Source organism: Pagrus major, chromosome 19 (genome assembly GCF_040436345.1).
Source record: "Pagrus major chromosome 19, Pma_NU_1.0".
NCBI lineage: Eukaryota > Metazoa > Chordata > Actinopteri > Spariformes > Sparidae > Pagrus > Pagrus major.
Genome location: NC_133233.1, coordinates 18,794,038 through 18,809,126, shown reverse-complemented (window position 1 = coordinate 18,809,126; position 15,089 = coordinate 18,794,038). Strand labels below are relative to the sequence as shown.

The following is a 15,089-nucleotide window of genomic DNA, read 5'->3' as shown; positions in this document are numbered from 1 at the left end:
AAACCTTCCTATGTTAAGTTCCTAAGTAAGTTTAAGGGAATTATTTATTCCTAGATTTATTTAAGTTGCTGTTGCACTACTCTGATGACCTCCACTGTATCGAGGTGGAGGAAAAATCCAAATGACAGATAACTCAAAACTTTGGCAAATAAAATCAAAACTATCTACATGGCTAGATGCCGCCAGTGGTAAGAGAATAAACATATATTTTTGTAATCTGGGTGCACTGTCTAAAGATTCAACATGGCGGACACTCAGTATCTACATTACCCTCAGCGTGGAAAGCTTTTGACTAATCCCCGCCATCCTACGATTGCTTTATTTTTTCCTGACTGTCAGTTCTTTGGTTTATTAGATAATCCAAAGTGGCGTGTGTTATGTATAATGAACATAAGTTTCATTCTCCCAATGCGGGGGCCTTTGGCAGAGCCTTATAAATCACTGGGCCACAGTCTGTCAGCATGCAGCTATTGCCTTTAAAAAGTCTGTTTTATTCAGATAAATTTCATTTGTCAGAGTCGATTCCCCTAAACTCCATGTAAACTCATTTCAAAGGCAGCTACAATGCCGCTGAATTTAATAAAAAAACAAGTCGCCATTGATCAACCTGTTGTAGACACTGTGTTTAGTTTGTATTTACTCGTAGCTTGGAAAATATCTTATAAACCATTTTTGAGTCTGCACAAAATCATTGTGGTTCAGTTCTGAGGTAAATAGAATTAATGCTTTATGCTGAGTATGAGTCATATCACTTCCTCTCAATATCGCTTATAGCATACATACACAAAGCAAAATCCCATGACAGAATCAGAGTCGTCTGCAGAGGAGAGAAGATGAAATGTCATTGCATTCGCTGGCCACAAACAAAGTGCAGAAACAGATTAAAAAATTGAGAATGTCTGTTACTGTTATATGAAATAATCAGATGGCAAAATGTCAATCAGAAAGAAGAATGTCAGCAGTGTTTCGCCTTGAGGTTGTTTTTTCTTATTTATCCAGAGAACGTCAGCTGAGCATAGAAACAAACTACCTGCCATTCATTTCACCACTACAGCTATAATCTTTAAAATAGTGGGTTTAACTACCTTTCTCAATGACACTTACTTAGTTACACCCAGCAATATGTAAGTTATGCCATAGCTGGATATCCTGTCTGGATATGCTTGTTGATACAGATTTGAATTCATTCAGAACATCCTGTGATAAAAATGTGATCAGATCAGATCCACATCTGGTGGTGGTCCTCCCTACATTATGATCAGATGTCAGACAGGTGCAATCTGTACAGCGTGGCCACATTCTTAAAGCTGTTCCAACAGTTTACGAACAACAAATGCATATTTGGTGTAGTGTTTCTGGCAAATGTAAGTCCAATATTTACTCACTTTTAGCTCTGTTTTGGTCTCTACCAACTACTGAGAAAATGATCTGGCTCTTCAGCTGACAATTGCTCCATTTTGTTCACCAGCTAGTCGCTAACGGTGCATTGAGAGACCCAGAATAGTGACAGTTGTTGGCCAGACAGCTAAACAATAAGCTGAAATATACTATTAAATGTGGATTGACAGATTACCAGCGTGTGCATGGATCTTGATGAAATTAATCGTACAACGTGCTACTTTGGCTCTGAATCTGATCTTTGTCTGAATCCCCTGTCAGCCCAAAACAATACCTGATTGGTAACACATCACAGGTAGTAATAATCAACCCTGTATAATTTGAATCTGCAAAGTCTCGAATAATTCCATCACTTGTGTTTCTAAATTTTCACTATCAATAACCAGTGTTGTCGTTGTTTTTCACATCATTATTTGATACCTTGTTATAAAAATATTAATTACAGCTGCTTTTAAAAAATATTGAAAGATCACCAAGTCTTGCAAAAAGTGATACACAAACGTCTTCAGCAAAAAATGAGTGTCGACAAACCAGACAGTCCCGGCACATAATAGACAAGTCTTGTCTGTTGTTTATAAAGGTTTTTCTAATTGTCTTTATCAGCAGAGAAATTGACTGTTTAACTTGACATTGTCCTGTTGTTGTAATTATTAAGCATGTTAGTGTTTTATTGCTGTAAAGAAAAGAAGCTTTTAGGGTCCAGAAATTGATTGTCTCCATTGTTTCAGCGTTTTTTAATTGGCTTTTGAAACGTTTTATTCACTTTTCTGTTTGTTTTGTGAAAGCTTTACTCCACCGTTCATTATCACAAAATAAATTAGAAGGGCTTAAATCTAAAATCATGTTTGAGTTGTGACTTGATGTTCAAAGACAAATATGGATCCAGAGTTTAGGCCAGTCGAGCACTGCCACTTTAGAGTACCATTAGTCTTTCAAACCACTGAGTAAATAGACTCTGTTGGGAATGATGAAGAGATGCTCATCAATGTGGAGATGATGGGACCCGAAGCTGTGAGTGCTCATCCCTCCCATTTAGTCTCTAGTTCCTCATCTTCCAAGTGTTCACACGTCTGGAGCACGCCGCATACGCTACACGTCACTTATGAGGCACAACGAGATGGCAGCCCCATAGATTTTTGCTTAAATACGCTTGGAGGATTCCTTTAATAATTCATTGATAATGACCAAGATGAATAATTCAGAGGCACAAACTTTGCTTTAGTAAGCAGGATGCCGGGGCACCTGACATTGATGTACAATGTGAAATCACTTTTTATTAGCAGGGAAATTCTTCAAAATGCTTCAGTGAAGTTTTTCAGATGTGGAGATTCACAAACAGCATTTCTTTGTGTAAAGAGCGGTCTCTCTCTTTGTGCATGAGGCTCGCTGGTGGTTTGACGGCCTGAACTGTCTTCACTGAGGGTCAGATGGATGAAATAATGCCTATATACATATTTCATGTGTATTTTGAGAGTGCCAGCTTTAGAATATGTGTATTCATACAGAAAATTAGAAAATACCTACAGTATCTATCTCCTCAAAATCTATCCATCTATTGAATTGACGGGCTCTGTGTCGTATGGTTTTGTCCATATTGCTTTTGTATGTGAGATTAAAGATTTACACTTGCAAGTCAGAGCCATGACACGCCTGCATTCACACCTGAGATGAATTTATTCTTCAAAACATCTCTCAGGTACAAGCAGTTTACAGCACAGGGGCAAAGAGAAATAATAAGTGCTGACCCAGAGGCAGGACAATTTTTTTTTTTTTTTTAAGTTGTTGAAGACGATCATGATCACATATGTCTGGATGTTTGCTCCATTCACTCTGAAAAATGAGGGAAGCGACAGGGGAGCAGAGGGCTAATCAAATGAGATGTGTGTGTTGTATTGTAGACCCACAGACAGCCCCCAGCGAGGTGGACGGGGTCAACTTGGAGGAGATTCGTGAATTTGCCAAAGCATTCAAGATCCGCCGGCTGTCCCTGGGCCTGACACAGACTCAGGTGGGCCAGGCGCTCAGCGCCGCCGAGGGGCCGGCGTACAGCCAGTCTGCCATCTGCAGGTACGAACAAACAAAGAGGGTAAAACTCTAACAATAAAATACTCATTATTTCTGATCAATATGTCCTAATTCTGTCAAATGAAAGCAAATAAAGTCATGCAGTCTCTCTGAGTTGTCTGGTGCTCATAACTGTCATCTATATTTCATCCCATGTTTTAACAGACATTATTAAGATATTAAAGTACATAATTGACTATCACCACCCTGACAAATGAAGCTCTCACATCTCTACTTACCCTCCTTCCTCTCGCTTCCCTCTCACCAGCTGACATGACAGCCGCGCGTTACTTATGCAAAATACATACACAAGTATTACACGAAGCACTTAAAGCATTTAATAATTACTAAGGCCTGATGCCGGTCGCTCCGCCTGAACATGAGAGAGCTTGACGGCGATGATCTGTTAATAAGATTGCCATGTTTTACTGCTGCCACGAGGACAGTTTAGTCATAAATGGTGCATTATATATTCATGAGACAATCAGACAATCAGTGTTTCATCCCTCCTGTTGTTCCACTTGACTAACACTTTGCCTGAGTATGCCAAATGAGCCGTATTTCCCTTTCAAGTCAGATAAATTGGGCTACATCGTGCCCAAATATGACTTTTTCAACAGAAACAAATAGCAAAATTATTAATTCTCAGTGTAAAATTAATTAAAAAGTTTACAAGAAGAAGTCATTTATTCAAGTCTTTTCTAAAGTCTGATTAAATAGTTAATTTTCTGTGTTTTTCTTTGCCAAAAACACACAGAACTTAACACCATTAAAGTGTCTTTGGCCTCCTGTTTTGACAAATATTCTCCCCCTTTTTTCAGTAAAATTCCTGTTCTTTCTTTTTCCTGTATTAATTTTAATGTCCCTCTGCAGCGCATGTGCTTTGCTGATGACCTGTACTGTTTATGTGACAAGGCGCTGCCACGCTCTTTTAAAAATTTCATCACATCAACATCAAACGGGCGATAAAATGTGAAACACTACGGAAGCAGGGGGTTCTTATGAGGCCCGACTAATGTTTAAAGTCTTAAAATCACACATGAAATATTCACGGCCAGGAATAATTCAAATATTTATAACATACATTAAAAGCCATTAGCTTCAAAAATAAACACTCTGTGGGCTGTTATGCATGCCGTTAAGACAATTTTTTTGTTTGTATGACATCGGACATGACATCCTGATGTTTTAAGTAGAGGGGCAAAAACTTCACATGCTTTAGTTTAGTTAACATCAACATAGACATGAAGTTTGAGGAGCGGCGGGACGTCACGGTAGCTCTGGGGCTCCGACTCTGAACCCAGACAGTGAACAGACACTGACAGATGCTTCCATCTTGTCTCCTTTCATTGCTCAGTATGTTTGCAGGAACTTTATTAGTTTATCTAAACAGGCACAGGCATTACAAGAGGGCATCATCAAACCAATGATGGAGCAGTGTGTCCTCGGCCTCGAATTTGGTTAGTTTAGATAATATGAATGTAACAAAACAGGAAAGATACTGATAGAGATGTTAAATCGTCGGACATTTATCATTTGAAGAAATGTTATAACGTGCCTTAATTTCTGTCTTTACATTGCTGAGAATTCATGTGGACATTATATAGAACAGCACAATACATTAAAGTCCTTGTACTGGACAGGAGGGTTGAACGGTATGAATAAAATATGTCTATATCTCCGTCAATATATGAGTATATATCTTGATAAAATACATGTCTGGAAAGTGAGTTTAGAAATTGTTAATGGGTGAAATGAGCAGCCACGAATGTCTCAAATTAAAGCACTTAATGTATCACAATGATTTCAATGTCATATAAAGAAACGTTCTTTTCAATGATTTTCAACATAACCAACAAAGTTCTACAAAAAACAGAGAATAGGATCGATCCACATTATAAACAGTTTATGACAGTTACAGTATCACCCTCTCCTCCTTGACAGTTTTCAATGAATGTCTAAAAACAGACAATAAAATATAAAGCAGTCACTTTTTTCTTCCAAAAGTTTAACCAACCATACAATAAAATGGTCTCTATCTTTACACTAGGCCTACACATTAATTGAAATATTATCGAATCCCTGAAGCTGTCATTTTTTGATTAAGATAAAATGTGACAAAACAGCGTTATAACTACTGTAGTGCAGCAGAGATAGAGCACAACAAAAGTCACATTTTTTAGTGTTATATTTATTATTTTACTAGTTTTTTCAGTTGTGATCCAAAAATGATCATTCCCACTAACTGTGAATCATATCACAATCATAACATCAAATTCAAAATAACTGCAATATGACGTTTTTTGTATTTTTTACCACATCGTGCAGCCCTAATTTAAATGTTCATACTGTAGTAACACAGTGCAAACGTGTAAGAAGTGAACCAGCGTGAGGGTGAGGTGACTTGTGCTGAAATCTCATCATTTGTCTCCAGATACTGTAGATTTTAGGTCACTCTCGTCCTGATTCTGAGCGTATACCTCTCACGCAGCTCTCTCTGGTTCATGACTGTAAACCTTCAGGGAGACTGTAAGCCTAAACACACAGCATGTCCAAGCAGCCTCCTACAGTACTTTTAAGAAGCGCCAGAGAGGCTGGAGGTGCATTCAGGGCCATTTCTCCCTCGTGCTGATGCACTAGTGGAAGGAGTGCATACCCCAGCTGAGCAGCTCTCGACTCATTTTAGTATCTGCGCTTCCTGTTGATCCATGAAATGTCCTGTCTCTGGTGACTCCTCATATTTACTAATGTATTCCCCGCAGTATGGAGCCCTCCTCTTTCCACTGTTTAGGAGGAGGGTTATAAATAATACCGCCTGTCGACAAGGAGGAAAGCACCAACGAGGTGTAGAAACAGAGGAAGTTCATGCATGCATGGGCATTTGGTCCTCACTGTTGTTGTCTGCAGCCGCTCACCTCGCCATTAAAAATGTCTTGTGTGCATTGTTTGTTCCACAGAGAGCCGGAGACTCCTGGTAGATCTCTGCTGTCTTTCCATCAGGGCTGTCAGCTAAAAGCATTCGCTCGCGCTCGTCACGCTCATGTTGTCCCAGAAGCAACAGAACTTTCCCTCCACTGATAGACACGAGAAGTAAAATGAAGATTTCATTATCGTGTTTATTTATTTTTTTAAAGCTCAGATCGAGATCGTCAAAAACACAGACACGCATATTAGAACGACCACAAATATTCTTTGGATTATCAGCCAGTAATTCAAGAGGAACATCAGCCACTAACACAGACACTGGTAACACTGGTGTATTCATCGGTTTCAACTCCAAGCGGCTGTGATGGCCTTTTCTGGCGCAATGCAATGATGCACATTAGTAAAGGAAGTTGACATGAAAGTAGTTTGGCATCCGTCTCATTGAAGCAGCGCTCGAACATCACTCGGTCTGCATTTGCGTTTGAAAGGCTGACTAAAGTAAAACATATTTAAAATTGTCTCTGGCCTCCAAAACTGAAAGGCAAACTTGTCAGCTGGCAATGAGGAAGGTGTCATTCATCTATTTTAAGCAGATTTTCCCATCTTTAAAAAACCTCCATACGCACTAATTTTCTAATGTAAGACTCAGATTTGAACCAGACAGTTTCAGACTAACATTGAGTCCTTATTTCTGTGATGAGACGTCCTGACAGCCCAGATGTCTTATTAACGAAGATGACTAAGTGTCATTAGCTAGAACCGAACCGTAACTTTATCTCATGTCATCCTCGTATCTTTCCCTCTGTCTCTCTGTGAAAAGACAGAAAACAAACGAACAAATCCCAAAGAATGATTTAAATCTATCCGGTCAGATCAGTTCAGCTCTCTGCTCTGAACTTTAAACCATCAGGTCCCATTCTGTCGATGAAAGAGCGTGACCAACATTAACTGTCAGGGTGGTGTTATATCAATCTACGAAATATCTAAAACATGACAAAAACCAAATACAAAATAATCTTTAATAACCAGCTTTAAAGATCCCTTTTCATTTGTCACATTTAGTGAAAAAAAAAATATCTTCTGATAAATTGCCTTCAGATTTTTCTTAATTCTTCAGTAAATATTCTTAGTAAAAGTACGAACCACCATTAAACAAAACATTACAGACATGAGAGGAATCTTTTCTACCATCATCTTCATCATATTTTATTTTGACACCACACACAGTTTCTGTTCACATCACAGTAAAAGCACCTGACAGAGTCATTGAGCTGCCAGTGTTTTTATTAAAAGCTTCACGCTCCGTTCTGACTGTGACTCGCTAAAAGTATATGCGAAGTCAGAATTATGTGTCACGCTGCCGTAAAGTTGCGGGAACTTTCAGGATTAGAGTGTGTAAATGTATTCTTATTAAATATAAAATGAGACGTTGTTGGGGGATGAAAGAAAGTTTGAAAAATGTATTAAATGTACATTTTGATTAATAATTCAAGCTCTTTTTGTAAATAAATGATGGTGCCATATTTAACTGCATGCATTAGTGGATTTTTTGGTTTTTATCACCTGAGGGAAAAGAAGTGGGATATTTGGGAGTAATTCCTCTTTTGTTTCTCTGTTGATTTTTTGAAGAACAGTATTTAAAACATTTAGGTAGATGTTTGTTTTTGGTTCAGCTGGACCTGTTTTTAGCCGTTGGCAGTATCTCCTTGCTCCACTATTGCCAATCTGGGACAGAGAACCACAGCGTCGTCCAGAAAATTAACACACTACTGGCGGCCGTCACCTCCAGCTGCTGCAGCTGAGGTGTTTCCAGGTGCAGAATACAGAGGAGTTTGGCTCGGATGTGTACCTGGATGTTAGTCTCAGTCCCTGTGGCATTCTGGTTGAGGAGACTAAAAAGGCAGGCAGCTTATCCCTTGTTCTGGCAGGGCACCTAAGTAAGATTCTTTTTTCTCAATTCTCCCCAGACACACCATCCTGAGAAGCCACTTTTTCCTACCACAGGAAGCCCAAGAGAACACTATAGGTAACAGTCTGACAGGCAAACTGAACCCTGGCCTTTTATATCCTGCCAGGTTTGAGAAGTTGGACATCACCCCTAAAAGCGCCCAGAAGATTAAGCCCGTTCTGGAGCGCTGGATGGCCGAGGCTGAAGCCCGCCACCGATCCGGCATGCAGAACCTGACTGAGTTTATCGGCAGCGAGCCTTCCAAAAAACGCAAGCGGAGGACCTCTTTCACCCCGCAGGCGCTCGAGATCCTCAACAGCCACTTTGAGAAGAACACGCACCCCTCCGGACAGGAAATGACGGAAATAGCCGAGAAACTGAACTATGACAGGGAGGTGGTGCGTGTCTGGTTCTGCAACAAGAGGCAAGCCTTGAAAAACACAATAAAGCGTTTGAAACAGCCCGACCTCGGCCCGGCTGCACCAATGGACCCTCTCACCGATTCTCTAGAGGAGCTCCCGAAATGAACGAGCCCCTCCGACTAAAAGAGCGAAGTGGAAAAGTGGCAGCCATTAAAAACAACAAAGGTGGATGAACTCTTCTTGACATGAGAACTGAGAAATGTTCCCGAGTCACCTGGACGGACAGTCATGAGTTTGCAAACAAAAACTATGTGTTGTCAGTGTGATTACCACAGCTATGTAAATGACCTTGGCGAAACCAAAAACATGAAAAAAGAGATTAATATCTGAGAATTATGTAAAAACATACGGTGTGCTGTTTCAAAGAGTTTTAGATTCTGGCCTTACAGACCAGACTATCGCCCAAATTTTGGTTCCCACGTGGAGGGATTTAGTAAAGAGATCATACCAAATCAAAACACTATTTACCAAAGTCTGTTGCATCTGAGTACTAAGAATAATTTTGTAATGTAAATGTGCTCTAAATTTTTACATTTGTACTGGCAAATCTAAGCTATATGTGTGAGGTTGAGTATACATTTTATCTTTGTCTCGCTTACTTTTTTCTTCATTGTTTGTATGTAAATATCTTTAAAGGAAAAAAAACTGAAAAACGCTGTCTTCTGATTGAAATCACGCTGATAAAGTTTCTCTTTTGGACAAAAAAAAAAAAATTTAACCTTTGCTGTTAAACAATTGCATAATAATGTTGTTTGCCTCTGATTTGTGTTTCATCTGCAAATATTTTCAGTCACGGTGTAACTTTGTACAACTTTTACAGGTATTTATTAATGATCTCATGAGATTGTTTCAGAGCACGGACGTAGGGAGAGTAAAACCAAGGACTTTCACATGACGATGATGATGATGATGATGATGATGATGATGAGGGGTTTCAGTGTCTGTCAAGTCGACTGCAGCTTTGTTTCGAGCTACTGTGTCATTCTGTTGCCAAAGCCTGATAGCCAAAGAACACATAAATTTCAGCTCAAGGACTGGTGAAGATTTTAACTTTTTATTTATTTGTTCACGCGGCTTTCTCTCCCCCTTTTTTCTAAAGTGTTTCACTCTGTGGGTCAAGTTATTAAAAAAATAACACTATCATGTCAAACAGCTGCGACCGTGTCCGCTGTAATCACGGCAATATAGATGTTGGATGAATTTCCTTTTAAGCAAAAACGTTCCTCTGCATGCTTCAACTCAAACCACATGAAGACGGATTATTACAGATAAGATTTTTTGCTAATTTCACTGAAAATTACCACATTATTTTCCATGATTAACCCTTTAATTAAGCCCTAAAATTAAGTCGACGTGTGTGGTTGAAGCCTGTTTGTTGCCACTGACCAAACTACTGAGCTCTTTCCTGTTCAGCTGTTTTTATAATCTCAATATTTCAACTCGAATATGAAGAAAGTCTTCATATCCTGCAGCTAAGTGAAGGTTTACAGATGCTACAATCAGTGGATGTGTTTCTCCTCACCTGTGAATTGATTTCTGCGACGGTAAAAATGCTTAAAAAAGCTCAGATTTTCTTCAAGATTTCATGTGTTTATGGTTTTGTATTTGATTTCATTTCAGTCCACTGATGTTGTGATTAATTTACTCTCCATCACTGTGTACTAAAGTGATCATTTCACGTCGACGCTGTCGGACGAGAACCTCCCGGACCGTCGATCCAAATACTCGGCTTTCACAAAAAACCCTCACAGGAAAAAAAGAGAAAAAAAAAAAAAAAAGAAGTGAATGTTGAGAATAAGTGTCACATGTCAGAACGAGTGAACTTAATTTGAAGTGAGGTGAAATTTGATGCAATTTATTCAGAATCATGTGTCTGCTCGATATCTGTCCTTCCATGTCACATTGGTTATTTCTCAGTCGCCTGTGCACTGCTGTGTTCTTCTTCACTGCCTGTAAAACACACACACACACACACACACACACACGTGGTAAATGTTAAATAACACATAAAGAAGCTTCACATGTCTGTTTTTTAATAGAAGGAAGTGAGTTTTGCAGGAAAGGTGCACAGAGACTTCTCATATAATTTAATCTAAGTTTCATCTGCACGTCAACGGCAAAAAGATTCATTAGCTTTTTATTGTATTTGCACCTTTAATCGCTGTTTTTACGTTGCTTCCGATGTTTCATTCAGGCCAAGAAACTTCCACCCACCTGATAAAGATATAAGAGAAAGCAGCAGGCTCCTGCAGGTAGAATATGGATCTGTTTTGAGGCTTAACAAATAAAAAGCTGTAACCAAAATCATAAAAAAAAAAAACAAGACACAGAAAGGGCCTTCGCTCACCTTCTCAATGCTGGACCAAAGCTCTATAGTTATGCACATTGTACAGAGAAATAGATTCATGATGTTGACAATCTTTAAAAATCTGAGATAAAAGAATTGAAGAGTAGAAATGTACAGTCGTTCATCCAAGGTTTACCTCAGTACTGTTCTTGTGAGAATCATACAAAACGCCATACAAGCAGCAGCAGGTCAGTAGAAAAGACAGATGATTACTCTGCACTGCGTGTGTGTGTCGATGTTCACCTTCAAAGTGGAGGGAGAGGCTCGTGTTTTATTTATTATTATGTGACACATGATTGTTTTATTTTCGTGAAGTGGTTTCCTCGAGCCACATGTGACTCTCTGGTCATCTGTTTTTTATTATGGTTGCATTATTTCTCATTCGTTGTGGCTGTTCACCTCTCAGTTTTTCACAGAACCTGTAGACCCGCGTAGAGGAAAAAGGAGATTACGGCGATGTTGCTCTTAACCCAATTAGGATGATTTGTGAATCACCTTTCAACGCTTTTTTGTGGAAATTTTACTAACACAGACAAACTGGTTTGACGTTTTGTTAATAGTCGAAAGAACTCGAAACCAAAGCTGAAGAGCCTGCAGAGGTTGGTTTTCATTTTTTTATAGACTGAAAACTGTACTTAATCTATAGAGCAATATCTGTTTGGTCAGTTAAGCAGCACTTTGTGTATTTCCAAAAAAAAAAAAAAAAAGCTTCAAGTATGTCACATTGATTTGTACCATAATTAGTAATAAACAATTGTTTGACATGAATTGTGTGTCCTGTTTTCAGTGCAAAGATAGAAAAAGACTGCATATAATCTGCCCTGTAAAGCCAAAAATGCAGAGAATACATATTTGGATTTAGAGTAGTTATTCCACATAATTAACGAGGTGGTAACAATTTCAAATATGATGAAGAAAAACCATGCTAAGGTCCTGCAAAAGCTAACCAGCTTTGGAGAGTAGCAGTGACATTAGCTGCAACTAGTTTTTGACTCAAATGTTATACTTGGTGTGAGTAAGCTCCCTTTAAATCTTTAGTTAGTTTATTATAGATTCATTTATCATTAATTGGGTGATTATTTTTGAATCCACATAACTAATTGAGGCAGTAGCTAAATCCAATCATGATAGAAAAACAGCTAGCTAAACTCCCGCTAAAGTTAATGAGCTTAGCAGAGTAGCGGTAGCTGCCATTTCAGCTGTGGACTAGTGGAATATGATTTTGTGTTGTTAGCTACCTCTAAATTACATAAGTTATTAAACTAGTAAATATATGAATTAACTATTAATATAAGTCTTGTTAGTTGCCAGTTACTTCACATATTTCACACTAAATGTGTCAGAAGCTAGCTAAATTCAAACATAATGGAAAAACACTTATCTGCTACCGAAGCTAACTAGCTCAGACGAGTAGCAGTAGGCTAATTGACATCTCAGTTTCTGACTGTAGTTGAATTCATGAATTAGCTAAAACACATATTTAAATATGTAAAATTGAAGGTTAATTCGTCATTGATTTCACTGTTTGCAAGTCAGTTTTGTTTCCACATTAAATTAAGTAGCTAAATGTAATCAGGATTGAGCGGGAAAAACAAGCTGCTTACGGTTAGCAAATAGAAGTCGACGGCTGTCTTTGCTTTCGACTCTAGTGACATTCGCTCTGATTTTGTGTGATTAGCTACTTCTAACCAACATATGCAGCTAGTAAATAGATTGATTTATTACTTATATTAATCTAGGTAATTCTGAATTATTACACATAACAAAATGTGTCAGAAGGTAAATTCAATCATGATGGAAAAACTTAACAAGGCTACTGCTGAAGCTAACTAGCTTCAACAAGTAGGCTAGCTGCCATCTCAGTTTCTGACTCTAGTTGAAGTCATGAATTAAACACATTTAAATCTATGAAATGGAAGATTATTTCATCATTGATGTAAATGTTTGCAATTCAGTTTATTATTCCACATAACCAAATGAGGTAGGCTAATAGCTAAATCCAATCAGGGTGGAGAGAATTAAACAAGCTAAAATTCTGCTAACGGTAACTAGCTTAGCAGAGTAGCATTTGACAGCCATCTTATCTGTTGTCTCTAGTGATATTCAAGTGATTTTGTGTGATTAGCTACCTCTAATGACATATGTGGCAGGAGCTAAATTCAATCATGACAGAAAAACTAAACTACCGCTGAAGCTAACTAACTAGTTTAGATGGGTAGCAGTAGACTAATTTCCATCAAATAGAAGCTGTATTCATAGTTTTCAAAGTTTAAATTCAGTTTGTTATACAATATCCAAATGAGGTAACAGCTGAACCCAGTAGGGAGGAAAACCACGCTAGACTCATGTTTACTATAACTAGCTTAACAGAGTAGCTAGCAATCGACGACCATCTTAGCTTTTGACTCTCGTTGAATTCATGAGATTTGGTGTTAAGATAACTCTAAAATACACATTTAAATTTAGTTTATTAAAATCCAGTTTACACATTGGCCAAATAAATGAACCAACAGCTAAATTCAAGAAATTTGCTAACTGTAACTAGCTAGTTAGCGGCCAACTCAACTTTCGACTATATAGTGAGATCAAATTGCAGATTAATTTATGGTTGATTTCAGTCCAAATGAGGCAACAGCTAAATCCAGTCATGAATGAGGCAGGGAAAAAAATAAACTCTTGCTAACTATAACTACAGTAGATAGCAGTGGACTGCCATCTTAGTCATCGACTCTACTTCATGTGATTCGGTGTGATAATCACACATTTGAATTGAATTACAGGTTCATTTATCATTGATTTACAAGTATATAAAGTGAAATTCATACAGTTTAGTGTGGTTAACCTTTAAATACCATATTTAAATGTGTTAGATTGTATCCTGATTGATCGCTGATTTCAGTATCTGTAAATATTAACAGAAGCAAAACACATTTAATTCTGAGCTGTTTGGCTGATTTGGTCTATAATCAAGAAAGCTTGAGTTCATGGCCCGTTCTGTATTTCATATAAAAAAGTGCGATATAAGCATACAGGTAGGCAACTGTTTGTGCAGAGTTCAAAGATTTCAGCAACATACAAATATTCTAAAAAACACCACCGACTTCTCTTTTCATCTTTTTCAACTCCGCACATAAACACGGTTATTGAAAACGGCAAATAAAACCAGACTTGTTCTGACTTTCTCTCTCTGCGAGGTCATGGTCAAGAGCAGCGTACAAACCTGTACACACCTCCATATTTAAAGTGTTGTTTGACATTTAACCCGTTTCTGCGGCGCAGATGAATAAGTACGGCTAAATATTTGATGTGCTTAATGAGAGAAAGGGTTACGAAAAGAGCCTTTACATACAATATTTAGCAATTTATTTAGATTTCCTGGGGGTCAGTGGAGAAGAATAGATGTCAGGTTTGCTTCTCATCAAAGCTTCATGTGTTTGCCTCACCAAATAACAACAAGACAAGTGTAAAGAAGAAGAAATATATAAATAAACGGGGGAGAAAGCCTTTTGAAACTAAACTCAAAAGTTTGATACAGCTTCCCTGTCCATGATGCCTTTGAAAAACGGGCAGGCTGCTGAAAAGAAAGTAGTAAATAAATAAATAATAATAATAAAAAGCACAGACAACATAAATTATTAACATTAGACTGAAAACTGATGTTCGCGATGCTTTTTCGTCTTCCTTTCAGCTCTCCTCTCTCCCCCCCCCCCCCTTCATTTCAAAACACTGGATGTATTTTTGAGTGGTGATGGCTGAGGTGTACACGGCTCCTCCGACTTATTTGATGTTTCTTTTGTTGTCTCTCCGCGCCATTTTCATTGTCTTTCCCATTAACAATGTAATTGTGCAGATGCAGCTCCTGACCCATATCTGTTTTCTCAAACTGTTTGTCTTCCCGCCGCTGATAAAAGTTTACTTTCTATTGTCTCTCTGCAGCGGCGAAGGCTGTTTGAACGAAGCGTAACAGCAGAGTTAAAAGGCATCC

At 38.3% G+C, this 15,089-nt stretch overlaps 1 protein-coding gene across 1 annotated transcript in view; it reads left to right on the top strand.

The window, feature by feature from the left end:
- Positions 1 to 8,972, top strand: part of pou6f2 (POU class 6 homeobox 2) — a 73,281-nt gene extending 64,309 nt beyond the window's left edge. Inside the window, exons 9-10 of the mRNA XM_073488854.1 lie at positions 3,297 to 3,465; positions 8,355 to 8,972. Coding sequence (XP_073344955.1) covers positions 3,297 to 3,465; positions 8,355 to 8,862 — 677 coding nt within the window. The 3' untranslated portion in view covers positions 8,863 to 8,972. The remainder of the gene's footprint in view (positions 1 to 3,296; positions 3,466 to 8,354) is intronic.
- Positions 8,973 to 15,089: the final 6,117 nt, after the last annotated feature.